At 42.8% G+C, this 16,641-nt stretch overlaps 1 protein-coding gene across 3 annotated transcripts in view; it reads left to right on the top strand.

Annotated features, from left to right (window-relative positions):
- Positions 1–16,641, top strand: part of LOC126278137 (uncharacterized) — a 500,725-nt gene that overhangs the window by 319,619 nt on the left and 164,465 nt on the right. For all 3 annotated transcript variants that reach the window (XM_049978028.1, XM_049978029.1, XM_049978027.1), the window contains exon 15: positions 11,448–11,646. In XM_049978028.1, the coding sequence (XP_049833985.1) occupies positions 11,448–11,646 (199 nt within the window). The remainder of the gene's footprint in view (positions 1–11,447; positions 11,647–16,641) is intronic.

Raw genomic sequence — 16,641 nt, 5'->3', positions numbered from 1 at the left:
CAAGTATCATTGCAAATGTAGGTAGATGACTGTGCAGTACGTCCATTCATTGTTAATTATGGAACACATACATCATCAAAGTATAGCAGACATCGCTCTACATATTTCTAACACTTCAAGCATAGTCCTTAATTCACAATGTATCTCTATGTGGATGGGTGCCACAGAGCGTTGCCACAGGACAAAATTAGAGACTGAAAGTCCCCCTCGCACTGTCTTTGACCAGCCCGCCCTGCACCACCGTTACTGATTAAATCTGCAGCTGACGAGAAGTAGACCATCGCATTCTGCATCTCATGAATGAATGGAGCTTGCCGAATCCTCACCTGTCGAAGTGCAAATGATTTCTCGAGACACGCCCATTTCGAGGGGGTGGCACCTCGTATCGGTGTATAGTAGTACTGGGTGATCAAAAAGTCAGTATAAATTTGAAAACTTAATAAACCACGGAATAAAGTAGATGTTGTTGTTGTTGTTGTTGTTGTGGTCTTCAGTCCTGAGACTGGTGTGATGCAGCTCTCCATACTACTCTATCCTGAGCAAGCTTCTTCGTCTCCCAGTACCGACTGCAACCTACATCCTTCTGAATCTGCTTAGTGTATTCATCTCTTGGTCTCCCTCTACGATTTTTACCCTCCACGCTGCCCTCCAATGCTAAATTTGTGATCCCTTGATGCCTCAGAACATGTCCTACCAAACGGTTCCCTTTTCTTGTCAAACTGTGCCATAAACTCCTCTTCTCCCCAATTCTATTCCATACCTCCTCATTAGTTATGTGATCTGCCCACCTAATCTTCAGCATTGTTCTGTAGCACCACATTTCGAAAGCTTCTATTCTCTTCTTGTCCAAACTAGTTATCGTCCACGTTTCACTTCCATACATGGCTACATTCCATACAAACACTTTCAGAAACGACTTCCTGACACTTGAATCTATACTCGATGTTAACAAATTTCTCTTCTCAGAAACGCTTACCTTGCCATTGCCAGTCTACATTTTATATCCTCTCTACTTCGACCTCATTAGTTATTTTGCTCATTAAATAGCAATACTCATTTACTACTTTAAGTTTCTCATTTTCTAATCTAATTCCCTCGGCATCACCCGACTTAATTTGACTACATTCCATTATCCTCGTTTTGCTTTTGTTGACGTTCATCTCATATCCTCCTTTCAAGACACTGTCCATTCCGTTCAACTGCTCTTCCAAGTCCTTTGCTGTCTCTGACAGAATTACAATGTCATCGGCGAACCTCAAAGTTTTTATTTCTTCTCCATGGATTTTAATACCTACGCCAAATTTTTCTTTCGTTTCCTTTACTGCTAGCTCAATATACAGATTGAATAACATCGGAGAGAGGCTACAACCCTGTCTCACTCCCTTCTCAACCACTGCTTCCCTTTCATGTCCCTCGACTGTTATAAATGCCATCTGGTTTCTGTACAAATTGTAAATAGCCTTTCGCTCCCTGTATTTTATCCCTGCCACCTTCAGAATTTGAAAGAGAGTATTCCAGTCAACATTGTCAAAAGCTTTCTCTAAGTCTACTAATGCTAGAAACGTAGGTTTGCCTTTCCTTAATCTTTCTTCTACGATCAGTCGTAAGGTCAGTGTGGCCTCACGTGTTCCAATATTTCTACAGAATAAAAACTGATCTTCCCCAAGGTCGGCTTCGACTTGTTTTTCCTTTCGTCTGTAAAGAATTTGCGGTAGTATTTTGCAGCTGTGGCTTATTAAACTGATAGTTCGGTAATTTTCACATCTGTCAACACCTGCTTTCCTTGGGATTGGAATTATTATATTCTCCTTGAAGTCTGAGGGTATTTCGCCTGTCTCATAGATCTTGCTCACCACATGGTAGAGTTTTGTGAGGACTGGCTCTCCCAAGGCCGTCAGTAGTTCTAATGGAATGTTGTCTACTCCGGGGGCCTTGTTTCGACTCAGGTCTTTCAGTGCTCTGTCAATCACTTCACGCAGTATTTTATCTCCCAGTTCGTCTTCATCTACATTCTCTTCCATTTCCAGAATATTGTCCTGAAGTACGTCACCCTTGTACAGATCCTCTATATACTCCTTCCACCTTTCTGCTTTCTCTTCTTTGCTTAGGACTGGGTTTGCATCTGAGCTCTTGATATTCATATAAGTGGTTCTCTTTTCTCCAAAGGTGTTTTTAATTTTCCTATAGGCAGTATCTATCTTACCCCTAGTGAGATAAGCCTCTACATCCTTACATTTGTCTTCTAGCCATCCCTGCTTAGCCATTTTGCACTTCCTGTCGATCTTATTTTTGAGACGTTTGTATTCCTTTTTGCCTGCTTCGTTTACTGCATTTTTATATTTTCTCCTCTCATCAATTAAATTCAATATTTCTTCTGTCACCCAAGAATTTCTACTAGCCCTCGTCTTTTTACCTACTTGATCCTCTGCTGCCCTCACTACTTCATCCCTCAGAGCTACCCATTCTTCTTCTATTGCATTTCTTTCACCTATTCCTATCAATTGTTCCCTTATGCTCTCCTTGAAACTCTGTACAACCTCTGGTTCTTTCAGTTTGTCCAGGTCCCATCTCCTTTAATTCCCAACTTTCTGCAGTTTCTTCAGTTTTAATCTACAGTTCATAACCGATAGATTATGGTCAGAGTCCACATCTGCCCCTGGAAATGTCTTACAATTTAAAAACTGGTTCCTAAATCTCTGTCTTACCATTATATAATCTATCTGGTACCTTCTAGTATCTCCAGGATTCTTCCACGTATACAACCTTCTTTCATGATTCTTAAGCGAAGTGTTAGCTATGATTAAGTTATGCTCTACGTAAAATTCTACCAGGTGGCTTTTTATTTCATTTCTTAGCCCCAATCCATAATCACCTACTATGTTTCCTTCTCTCCATTTTCCTACTCTTGAATTCCAGTCACCCATGACTATTAAATTTTCGTCTCCCTTCACTATCTGAATAATTTCTTTTATCTCATCATACATTTCATCAATTTCTTCGTCATCTGCAGAGCTAGTTGGCATATAAACTTGTACCACTGTAGTAGGCGTGGGCTTCGTGTCTATCTTGGCCACAATAATGCGTACACTATGCTGTTTGTAGTAGCTTACCCGCACTCCTATTTTTTTATTCATTATTAAACGTACTCCTGCATTACCCCTGTTTGATTTTGTATTTATAACCATGCATTCACTGACCAAAAGTCTTGTTACTCCTGCCACCGAACTTCACTAATTCCCACTGTTTGTAACTTTAACCTATCCAGTTCCCGTTTTAAGTTTTCTAATCTACCTGCCCGATTAAGGAATCTGACATTCTACGCTCCGATCCGTAGAACGCCAGTTTTCTTTCTCCTGATAACGACGTCCTCTTGAGTAGTCCCCGACCGGAGATGCGAATGGGGGACTATTTTACCTCCGGAATATTTTACCCAAGAGGACGCCATCATCATTTAAGCATACAGTAAAGGTGCATGCCCTCGGGAAAAATTACGGCTGTAGTTTCCCCTTGCTTTCAGCTGTTCGCAGTACTTGCACAGCAAGACCGTTTTGGTTAGTGTTACAAGGCCAGATCAGTCAATCTACCAGACTGTTGCCCCTGCAACTACTGAAAAGGCTGCCTCTCTTCAGGAACCACACGTTTGCCTGGTCTCTCAACAGATACTCCTCCGTTGTGGTTGCACCTGTGGTACGGCCATCTGTATCACTGAGGCAGGCAAGCCTCCCCACCAACTGCAAGATCCATGGTTCATGGGAGGTGGGGAGGGATAAATCAATAAATATTGTAGATAGAGAGGTAAAAATTAACACACATGCTTCGAATGACATGGGGCTGTATTAGACACAAAAGAAATTCACAAAATGTCCGACAGATGGCGCTTTACAGCAAAACGTCACTGAGTGCGCATGACAATCGTGTATAAAAGGAGCTGTAACGAGAGAGAGAATCAGATACGCCAACAGTCGCAGCATGTTGACGTTACCTGAAAAGGCGCTTTTAGTGATGCTGTATTATCAGAATCTGGAATGAGCTACTTCAGCGTTACGATCCTATCGCCATAGGAAGGGGATTCGAACGGGTAAATGTACGTTGACAAATGCAGCTGTGGCGAGGATGATTTCGAAGTTCGAAGCCACGGGTTGTTTAGACGATAGACCCCGTAGTGGCCGACCGAGCACAAGGCGTAATGCTGCTCAGACAGTTCAGGAAGAAACGGAAACAAGCGGCTTCGTCTATGAACGGGGAAGTCAGCACTCGTGCAGTCGCACGTCGCACCGGCATTCCATACACTACTGTTTGGTTGCCACTGAGGAGTTCCCTCCGATGCTATCCGTACAAAAGCCATCGGCATCATGAACTGTTACCTGGTGATTTAGTGAAGCGCAGGGCATTTGCGGTGTTGGCGTTTCAAAAGATGGCGCAAGATGACTATTGGTTGAGTAACATGTTGTGCACCGACGAAGTTCATTTCACGCTCCGAGGGTTTGTCAACGCCCACAACTGCAGAATTTGGGCTACCGAAAATCCTAGAACTGTCGTGGAAACTCATTGCACGACGAGAAAGTCACGGTATGGGTTGGATTTACCACATCTACCATTATCGGGCCTTTTTTTCTTCGAGGAAATGCGTGATTCTGGTTTTGTAACTGCTACTGTGTCGGGTGAGAGGTACTCCGATACGTTACAGAATCGCATCATCCGCAGCCTGGCTGATAAAGACCTGCTGGAACGTAGGATGTTTATGCAGGGTGGCGCTCCACCCCATATTGCCAGATGTGTGAAAGATCACTTGCGTGCGTCGTTTGGTGCTGATCGTGTGCTCAGTCGCCACTTCCGTCATGCTTGGCCTCCTAGGTCCCCAGACCTCAATCCGTGCGATTATTGGCTTTTGGGTTACCTGGAGTCGCAAGTGTATCATGATCGACCGACATCTCTAGGGATGCTGAAAGACAATATGCGACGCCAATGCCTCACCATAACTCCGGTCATGCATTATAGTTATGTTCACACCATTATTCCTCGACTAGAGCTATTGTTGAGGAATGATGGTGGACATATTGAGCATTTTCTGTAAAGAACATCATCTTTGCTTTGTCATACTTTGTTATGCTAATTATTGCTATTCTGATCAGATGAAGCGCCATCTGTCTGACATTGTTTGAATTTTGTATATATTTTTTTGTTCTAATAAAATCCCATGTCATTCCAAGCATGTGTGTCGATGTGTACCTCTCTATCCACATTGTTCCGTAGTTTATTAAGTTTTCAAGTTTATACTGACTTTTGATCACCCAGTACTACTGGGTCCATGACCACTTCGCTCGAAGAGACTGAGATGGCCCTCAGGCGTTGTCTTCCCGTTAGGTGAGTGCTGCACTACTGCATAAGCCTCGAGGGCAATGTCGGAGACATTCTGCTAGTGTAGATCTAGGATTTGGACGAGGCTAGGGCCAGTGCATGTAACCTCTCCTGGGAGTCTGTTGTTTGTAACTGATGCACCGTTGGACATTCACTGCAACGCTTGCAACATCACCTTGACGATGTGATACGTAAATTGCTTCCCAACTGGATACAAGAGAGAGGTTAATTAATTGATCAATTTAATTAAGTAGTCCATCAGATTGGTAAGAGTGAGAGGGGCTTTTCCAATAAGTCAGACCTGAAACTGTACATGTAGCAGCAAGGGGAGAGGTTTCCTGTGGGGAGAGGGTAGTGAGGAGTGCAATACGTTAAGTGCCTATCAATGAAAAGGAAAGACCCTTTTAGCAGAACAATCGGTTAAGGACCTGTCAGTCAAAGGAGATCAATAGGTTAAGTACCTGTCAACCAAAGGAGAACAATAGGTTTGCCTCTGAGTGCGTACCTGCCCCTGATGTAGGTACTAACAAACTGCGCCAGCACGCCTGTTGCCCCCTGCTAGCCGTATGTTAACGTAAGTCCACTAGCCAGTCACCCAGACTAGCCACTGTTTGTAGATTGTAAATATATGCTGACACATCCTCTGTTTGTTTATCTGGAAATCCACAGAAAGGACAGTTATACCGACTGAAACATTCTGACTAGTCCACGCTCGCTATCTGCCCTTAAAATGTCTACGCGGCTTTTTAGTCAACGTTATTTCTCTGCTGTTTGGCCATCTGTTTCGACAAAATTTGGGCCGCTTCCTGGGACGTCGTTGCCAGTGTTTCTGCTATATCTGCAACATAGATGTAACAATACAGTACAATATACTTATAGCACACCAAAAAGCAACGACACCTGTCACATAAAATTCGGAAAGAGTTATGCGGAAAATGACAGCACATCCGTGGATAGACCATAGCGCAACGAAACTCAGCACTCGCGTGCTTCACGTCTACAGCGTCGACAGCTGACAGCTATAGCTGAAACATCTTGCAAAAACGGAATCCCATGAGACGCTAAATACAGTATTGGCCTCTCACTGACTGTAAATAGCATTCTTTACAATGAAACTGGGAAACATCGGAGAGTTCGTATAGTTTCAAAAATTGCATCTTCATATTTTTATGCACATCCTATATACTTTGCTGGTTCACGAACTCTATTTAAGCCCTGACATAATCACTATTATTAAATCACGTAGGCTGCTATGGGCGGGTAACGTACCTCGAATGGATGAGGGCAGGGCAGCGCGCAGAGTACTGGTAGGGCACCTAGAAGGAAAACGTCCTGTGGGGAGACCGAGGCGTAGATGGGAGGACAGTTTGAGGAGCCTAGGTATTGAAGGTGAATGGAAGGAAATAACCCAAGACAGGGACAGATGGCGAACTTACGTTGCTGCGGTAATGGACTCTCGAGTCCGGTATGACCAGTGAGTGAATAAGTATCCTTTCTACTTTCCTTGGCCGTGAACATAAGAAAACAAAAAGGGCCACAAAAGTAACAGCTCACTCAGCGAAGCTCCAGTAGGGGCAGGACAGGAGGGTGGGCCGCGGTAGCAGGCATCGCTCGTCACCGCACTCCATTGCAGAGCGAGAAATTCACACCGGATGCATCGCCCAGGCTGTGGCTCTCCTCAGTGTCTTTCCTTCCAGGGGCTAAAGTCCTGTAAATTTCGCAGGAGAGCGTCTGTGAAGTTTGGAGATTAGGAGACGAAGTACTGGCGGAAGCAAAGCTCTGGGGAAGGGTCGTAAGTCTTGCTTGAGTATTTCAGTCTGTAGAGCACTTTCCCACGGAAGGCAAGGGTCCAGAATTCGAGTTTAAGTCCGGCACACAGTTTTAACCCGCCACGAAGGGTCAAGTTAACCGAGAGTCAAATATTCGTGATAATGAATACTCTGTAAATATAGGAAGAGAACAGGGTTAAACATTACTTTATGAATGGATCACTTAAATAAGTTTTCCTAAGATCCCCACTATGTGTTTTTGTGTGAAATTTAACCCTAATTTACCGCCCACTCTATAAAAAGTCATCATAATACCAAAATTATGCACCAACAAACTGTTGTCCAAGTTAAACTCACACCCGAACCTTTGACTAAATGAACTGTTGAACTGTAACTGGTCTGAATACAGCTTGGCTTTATATTAAATGTACAACTGAAGTAAAACAGTATCTGCCCATAATCAACATTTCCACTTACCTCGCCTTTCGGCAACATTGTTGCACATTTCTCGAAAGCACAAGCAGCCAGCGGCTAAGTTAGATTTCTATTTTTTAAATAAAATTTCCACACAACCTTCAAACTGTTGCATATCGTGCAGTGCGATTTGGTAATGCGTAACGAGAAACGTCATTTAAACTGCGGGTTGGGGATAGCAACAATTCGTATGAGAAGATATTCCAAGACAATTATATTAGAATAAAGTATATATTCAAAAAGACAGAGTAAAACTTCGCGTGATCTTCACACATAATATTGCTCCGAACAATACATGGTTAACAAAGTGGACAGTGATTTAAAATGTACTATGTTAACAGAAAATTTCTACAAAAACCAAACAGCTCAATCAGTTGATATGTTAATGCATCACTCAATGAAGTGGGTGATCTTTCTCTCAGCTCTGAGCAAGTGAACAAAGTTAACTAGCTGAAAATGATCATTCAAACAAACCAGCTGCACAACGCTCACGACAAAAAAAAAGTAATTCAAAATTTATATTCTTTTCGCTTTTCAATACATACATCATATTCATCCATGCTGTCCTATAAAATAATTCTTTCTTCATCTAACGGATACAAAGACAAGTCAACAGAGCACTACTGATTATGTCCATCATCTACCACATTTCAGCAAAGGAAATATCAGAAACTTGCTGCTACATTGAGATTCTAGGTCGGACTGAGAGTGCAGCTAGGGCCCTTTGCCTTTCACATGCAAGTGCTATACCTACTGAGCAACCCTAACTGACTGACCCCCTGTCCTCACAGCTCTAATGCCGCAGCATCTCGTCTCCTACCTTTCAAACTTCACAGAAGCTCTCCTGCGAAACTTGCTCAGTAGGGAGAGCTCGGTCCGACACTCAGTCTTTATCTGCGAGGATGTTTCATATCAGCGCACATTCCGCTGCAGAGACAAAATTCTATCAAAAAAAAAAAAAAAACAAAAAAAAAAAAAAAATCTGACTGCGCAGAGGCAAAGACTGCGTCACAACAGGACCAAACATTGTTTAACTGTAACATAACGTGCTCTCTCTCTCTCTCTCTCTCTCTCTATAACGCTTATGTCGATAACTCACAAATATCAAAATGACATGCTTACATTACTGTTTCATGCAAAAATATATTGTTGGTAATGATTTTAGCAACTGAGGAGCATTGGGTTGATCAAATGCTCTGGTTCTGAAAGGAAGCCAGAAGAGAATATAACATAGTTCCAAATTGGACTAACATTATTGTTCAGCTGAATATGAGTAATGAAGCGAAAACATAGTCATTTACTAAGTGAAGTGTTTGAAGTATTAACGTATGGATCTGTTACACTAGAACTGGGACAACTTCCTGAGAGAAGATCTAAAATTTCGGGGGCACTATTCTACACGCGAAAACATGTAACTGCAAGATAGAAGCTACCAAGTGGCCTATCTTCAATAAGGATGAAAATGCGTTCTAAGCACTTTTCAAGTCGTCTGCGGTTCATAAGAAATTGCATCAAATCAAACGAATGATTTTCACTTGTTAAAGATAAAAAGTAAAAATACATCCAGTTATGGAAGTCAGAGGGCCTCCAAAAACATTAACAGAGAATTCGTTTGGAGTCTGCTATTAAAGTACCCAATCTAAATTTATTTACCCGTGTTCAAGATAGACTAAGAACTTTCTCAAGCACACTAGTGAAAAGAAAAAAATAAAAGAAAGAGACACATAGTACTGAAAAAAGTGAACATCTCTAAAGAATTTCAGAAAACTAATGATTTATAGCTCATTTGCGAATTAAGGATTTTATGTTTTTCGAGTGGAGTTTTTAAACGGTGGCATATACACTGAAGCACCAAAGACTGCTATAGGCATTAGTTTTCAAATATAGAGATATGTAATCAGGAAGAATACGGCGTTGCGGTCGGCAGTGCCTATATCAGACAAAAAGTGTCTGGCGCAGTTACCAGTTAGTGTTGCAACAATGGCAAGTTATTTAGATATAAGTGAGTCTGAACGTGGTATTATTGTCGATGTACGAGCAATGGGACACAGCATCTCCGAGGTAGCGATGAAGTGGGGATTTTCCAGTACGACCATTTCACAAGTGCACTATCCATATCAGGAATATGGTAAAACATAAAATCTCCGACATCCCTGCTGTTGGAGAAAGATCTTGCTAGAACCGGAGCAGAGGGCACTGAAGAGAATCTTCCAGCGTGACAGAAATGCAACCCTTCCGTAAATTGCTGCCTATTTCAATGCTGGGCCATCAACAGGTTTCAGCGTGCAGACCATTCAACGTAACATCAACGGTATGGGTTTTCGAAGGCGAAAGTCCACTCGTGTACCCTTGATGACTGCACGGCACAAAGCTTCACGCCTCGTCTGGACCCGTCAACACGGACATTGGACTGTTGATGACTGGACACATGTTGCCTGGTCGAGTCTCGTTCCATATTTTATCTAGCAGTGGACGGGTAAGGGTATGGAGATAACTTGGAGAATCCATGGACCCTGCGTGTCAGCAGGGGACTGTTCAAGCTGTTGGAGGCTCTGTAAGGGTGTGGGGCGTGTGCAGTTGAAGTGACGTGGAACCCCTGATATTGCTACGTACGACTCTGATAGGTGACACGCAAGTAAGCATCCTGTCTGATCACCTGCATCTATTGACTTCCGTTGTGCATTCCGCCGGACTTGGGCAATTCCAGCAGGACAATGCGAGATCCCACACATTCAGCATTGGTACAAAGTGGCTCCAGAACATTCTTCTGAATTTAAACACTTCCGCCGGCCATCAAACTCCCCTGACATGAACATTATTGGGCATATCTGGAATGTCTTGCAACGTGCTGTTCAGAAGAGATTTGCACCCCCTGCAGTAGTCATGGTGTCAGTTCCCTCCAGCATTACTTAGGACATTAGTCTAGTCCTTGCCACGTTATGTTGTGGTATTTCTGCGTGCTTGCGTGGGCCCTGCGCGATATTGAGGTACTTACCATAAAGCGGGCTCTTGTGTGGACGTGTTTGTGTCTCTGTCAGTGCGCTCATTCATCAATAGTCGTCTGAGTCCTACCCCATGAGCATCATTGATGTCTCCTCTGGTTGCTCGCTGTATTAACCTCTGTCGGATGCTAAAAGAGCGAAACGATTTGGAGCAACTTAAATTGTCATTATTACTATTCCTCTCAGTTTTATTAAGCTTCTTCTACGTACGCTTCACTTCACTTTGTGGTAACTACTATGTCTTCCTGTTTTCAAGAATATATTTTATAAGAAGTTAAATTGTTCATCTGTACTGATTTCTTGACAAATGCTCCCCACAGGTTTCCCTATAAATTTACACAAAATAGTAATCAGTAACAATTTTGTTAATGTACTAGTTTTTTCTTCTATTATCTCCACAGAAATGAGCCTGATTACTGAGCAGCATCATTATATATACCATTAGGGGTATTGCCAAAGAAACGATAACCATTACACTACTATGTTCTGTTCTTTCTGGAATACATTATTTTTGGGAGTGCATTAAGTTACCCATCGTTGACTCTACGTACATATGCTCAGCCATTGATGATAATTTTTCATGTTTCCTATACGTTCTCGTTGTGTTACCCCTTTACTGAACGATTCCATTTTGAGCATGAGTTTCGGTAAGTCGTTAAGTAAGTAAACTTGTTACCCTTCATTGTCACCATGGTCAAAGTATTTAATACTTGTTGATAAACTACACAACTATGGCATGGAGCATGTGTATTAGCCTTCTGAACCTCTGACTTTGAATTATGTGAAAATCAGAACACATTTTATAATTATTTGGTTAGAAATCTTATACGTTTCTTTTTTACAGGAAGAGAAACAAAATGTTTGGTCAAAATTATCTGCAAGAGTAATTCCCAAGGAAACAGAACTGGGAACCACGGCAGAATTAGAAATTATGGGGTTACTTGCTGGGAAAAACTATGAAATCCGAGTAATTCTCATTGATAAGGACGGTGGTAGTTACCAAACAGATGTGCCAGAAAGTAAAGCAAGAACTAAATGCATAGGTAAGTTTGAAGATAACAAATCGCCCTGCCTTCATACACTTTTTGTTGTATCTCAGAAAATCTCAGGTTGAAGTGATGGAAATGCAGAGAAACCGATCATCTGGGTCAACAAGTCATCTGTGTAATCTGGATATTCTGAAAAATAGCAACAAAAAAAAATAACTTGAGCTATTAAACAGAAACTGCTGGAAATGATCTTCGGCATTTGTCTTACAATGAGAAAGAGCACAGAAATGGTAAACTATATTTATGTTTATAATCCACACGTCTCCTTACAACATAAGGTCCGTTTTGACTGAGCCGGAAATAAAGAAATATATATTCTACTGTCAATAGCAGAGCTGTGGTCGCTATTTAAGTCACAAACTTTGCATTTAATCTAATTTGGCAAATGTTAGCTTGATATGTATATGGTAAAAGATCTCACTATCCTTCAAGTTTGCCCATACTAGCAAGAGGTACAATAGGGCAGTATGTGTGCCAGCAAAAATGGGTCAGTCCACAGGGAAATTTATCGCTTGATTTTGACTCCTAAGAAGGTGTATGACGTAAGTACTCCATGCCTGCTCTTAACATAAGATTAGTCCGAGGAATCTAACGGTTGCCATTACTGATATCGTACCATGTTTTAGGGCAAGGTAGCAGCACTGTTCCCCACACGCTGGAAAGCTAACACTACAGTCTGGGATCAGGACGGTTGTATGATCAGCGCATTTTTTTATCGGTCAACAGTGAAGTAGAGTGTGAGTGAGATACACGTCACACGTTGGAGGAAGAACGCTGGCGGTTGGGCACGCTGTTGCCACCTTCCGACTGCGAAGTGCAGAACGCTGCTGGCAGTACCGAAGCTACGTGACTGAATGCCGTTGTCGTCTTTTGAACTGCGTCGACACTCACACGTTGCCATAGAGACGTGTACAAATTCACGTCAAGTCCACGTTAACTCCCTGGGGTCTTCTTCCACCATCCAGATAAGAGTTCAGAGTAGATGTAGTGGAGAGATGTGGCTGTTGGAGCGTATACGCTATGAATTTCGTGATGGTTGAAATGTTGGTGCTACACAGTTATCGCTTTCCGCAGTGACCTTGTGTGTGGTGTTGGTTTGAAGTGTGCCAAGCGCTTGCAGAATTCTACACAGGACGACTATCCCAGAAGAGGACGAAATGTGTATGCAACAAGTGTGAAGCAACAGTCTGAAGATATCTGTAATGGAAGCACCAGTGCAGCTGAGATAAGAAAGGAGATTTCAGGAGTGCCATGCAAGGTTTTCAAATCCTGTCATCCTCTTCTGACGGTTCTGTGAATGCCTGGCAAAAATAATCTGCATTCTAGTTTTCCCCATTTTATGCAAAGCTGGGGTTCTATGCAAATGTCGAAGGTCCTCGGCAATTGTGACAACGTTGAAAGGAAAAAAGGGATGCAGGTTTGTACTTGTGTTAAGGAGGGTATTGGAGTTGGTAGTCCGTGCAACTGTGACAGTCAGAACACTATGCTGGTATAATGGCTAGCACACCTGCCTTGGGTGTAGGAGACCTGAGTTGAAGTCCCGGCTGTGGCACAACTTTTAATTCATTGTTTAAGCTTCTGTTCTTATTGAAGGTAGAGCTGAGACTAACACGTCTCTGAAAAAATGTTATTCCATCCTTCTAGTTTCTTTTATCAGTTGCGTGCAAATCACTGCAGACGCATGTGCTGACAACAACTAGAGACCAGCCCCTTTTCCTCGCTTTATTGTGGGCACACAAATTCTGGTAATCGTTCTCACTCAGAGAGTCTCTGTAGGCTCGGTTTCATTGAAGACGAGTAGCATACATTGTGATACCTCTGATGGCAAATATTAAATAACCGGCTAACAAATGTCGCCTATCCAAGTCATGGTACTATACTTTTACTTAAATTCCAGTTGAAATTCTCTTATGTTAATGGAAGTGCACAGGAAGTGACCCTGTACAGTGACATAAGATGATGTTGCTTGCAGATTATCAGATGGAAGCATGACTGTGTCCGCAGTCTCGTGTCCAATGTGTGAGTGTCTCGTACACTGTGAGCAATTTTCCTTTTTGTTTCTAAACTTCATAATTCTCTGCCATATGCCCGTGACATTACTGTCTAAATTCTCTTTAAAGTAATACCTAGAGAGTAATGCAGGAAATTCCTTGTCACGAAGTGCTTGTTTCATGGGTGGAGAACAGTTTTCAACACTATTGTTGAGGCTGCTTTCGTAATGCGTCCATGTGACAGTCATGTGCTGTCCACCCAAAACGATTGGGAGAACCATTGTTTATTTCCTCTTTTACCCATGCTAAATATAATTTTCTGTCATTGTCATTATATTTCCATTTTTCTAGAGGCAGGTTACGTGGAGCCTACAGGCAAGCTCGTTGTAAAAGTAATGTAGCGCACAAATGATGTGAATGACGTTTTAAGGCGCGAATAGTGAGGTCATTAGTGCCCGTCAAAGTGACAACAATGGGATACCAGTCTCACTCCCAGATTCGTTCAAGTCTTTGGAGCTCAGCAACAGAGCGAGAGGCACACAAGGTTATAACAACAAGAGAGTATGTGGGATAAAGTGAACCTACGTTGTGACCAAAGTTCATTTAGCAATATCGACATTTAGTTTTCGGTTAATGAAACAATGTCAAAGCTGGACATACATGTCATATCGAGATTAGCACGATCCTTCTTTGTGCAAAAGAGCATTATTTTCTGCCTGTCAGTTGCTGTTTTTTGTTGGAGCGTGGTTCGACTAATGCTTCTACAGGGTGTTACAAAAAGGTACGGCCAAATTTTTAGGAAACATTCCTCATACACAAATAAAGAAAAGATGTTATGTGGACTTGTGTCCGGAAACGCTTAATTTCCGTGTTAGAGCTCATTTTACTTTCGTCAGTATGTACTGTACTTCCTCGATTCACCGCCAGTTGGCCCAATTGAAGTAAGGTAATGTTGACTTCGGTGCTTGTGTTGACATGCGACTCATTGCTCTACAGTACTAGCATCAAGCACATCACTACGTAACATCAACAGGTTATTGTTAATCACAAACGTGGTTTTGCATTCAGTGCAATGTTTACAAATGCGGGGTTGACAGATGCCCATTTGATGTATGGATTAGCACGGGGCAATAGCCATGACGCGGTACGTTTATATCGAGACAAATTTCCAGAACGAAGGTGTCCCGACAGGAAGAGGTTCGAAGCAATTGATCGGCATCTTAGGGATCACGGAACATTCTAGCCTATGACTCGCGACTGGGGAAGACCTAGAACGACGAGGACACCTGCAATGGACGAGGCAATTCTTCGTGCAGTTGACGATAACCTTAATGTCAGCGTCAGAGAAGTTGCTGCTGTACAAGGTAACGCTGACCACGTCACTGTATGGAGAGTGCTACGGGAGAACCAGTTGTTTCCGTAACATGTACAGCGTGTGCAGGCACTATCAGCAGCTGATTGGCCTCCACGGGTACACTTCTCCGAATGGTTGATCCAGCAATGTGTTAATCCTCATTTCAGTGCAAATGTTCTCTTTACGGCTGGGGCTTCATTCCAACGAAATCAAATTGTCAATTTTCACAATCAACATGTGTGGGCTTACCAGAATCCGCACGCAAGTGTGCAATCACGTCATCGACACAGATTTTCTGTGAACGTTTGGGCAGGCATTGTTGGTTATGTTTTGATATGCCCCATGTTCTTCCACCTACGCTCAATAGAGCACGTTATCATGATTTCATACGGGATACTCTACCTGTGCTGCTAGAACATGTGCCTTTACAAGTACGACACAACATGTAGTTCATGCACGATGGAGCTCCTTCACATTTCAGTCGAAGTGTTCGTACGTTTCTCAAGAACAGATTCGGTGACCGATGGATTGGTAGAGGCCGACCAATTCCATGGCCCCCACGCTCTCCTGACCTCAACCCTCTTGACTTTCATTTATGGGGGCATTTTCAAGCTCTTGCCTATGCAAACCCGGTACCAAATGTAGAGACTCTTCGTGCTCGTATTGTGGACGCCTGTGATACAATACGCCATTCTCCAGGGCTGTATCAGCGCATCAGGGATTCCATGCGACGGAGGGTGGATGCATGTATCCTCGCTAACGGAGGACATTCTGTACATTTCCTGTAACAAAGTGTTTGAAGTCACGCTGATGCATTCAGTTGCTGTGTGTTTCCATTCCATGATTAATGTGATTTGAAGAGAAGTAATAAAATGAGCTCTAACATGGAAAGTAAGCGTTTCCGGACACATGTACACATAACATATTTTATTTCTTTGTGTGTGAGGAATGTTTCCTGGAAGTTTGGCCGTAACTTTTTGTAACACCCTGTAGATAACTTCAGATTGGGAAATCATAAATGCGCTACAAACGAAAGTCGGTGGGCGTGTTTCCACGTCTGAAAGATGACGTCTACACGGATTTCAAGCCAGTCGCATACGAATGGCACTAGCATCGCCACTATGAGGACGTAAATCGGGTTTGCTTTAAATACACGCCGTAACGGTCGTAAGCGTTGGTTACCTTTCATATTAGATGTAGTGAGTTGATATTGCTCAAGAATGCGTCTAAAACAACAAAAACGCCATTCTCCCTGAATTTGAAGGAGGTCGCGTAATAGGGCTAGAAGAAGTTGAATGTTCCTTTTGGGACACTGCAGAAAGACTTGGCAGCAATGTAGGTCTAGCCGCTCTACGTTATTGCTCGCAGAGGTGGTCGGCAGAATGTACGGTCACAAGAAGATCGGGTCCCAGACGGCCACTTGTACGACCGAGAAGCAAGACCATCGGTTTCCAGCTTACGGGTCTGGCACATCGTGCTGCATCTTCAGCAGCAATTTGAGCAGTAGTAGGCACCACAGTTACGCAATGAAGTGTGACGAATCGGTTACTCCGAGGACAGCTGCAAGCCAAATGTTCTAAAGCATGCATTCCACTGACCCCAAACCGCCGCCAATTGCGACTCCACTGGCGTTGACCGAGAGCT

Source organism: Schistocerca gregaria, chromosome 6 (assembly GCF_023897955.1).
Source record: "Schistocerca gregaria isolate iqSchGreg1 chromosome 6, iqSchGreg1.2, whole genome shotgun sequence".
NCBI lineage: Eukaryota > Metazoa > Arthropoda > Insecta > Orthoptera > Acrididae > Schistocerca > Schistocerca gregaria.
This window is presented reverse-complemented; position numbering and strand designations above follow the sequence as displayed.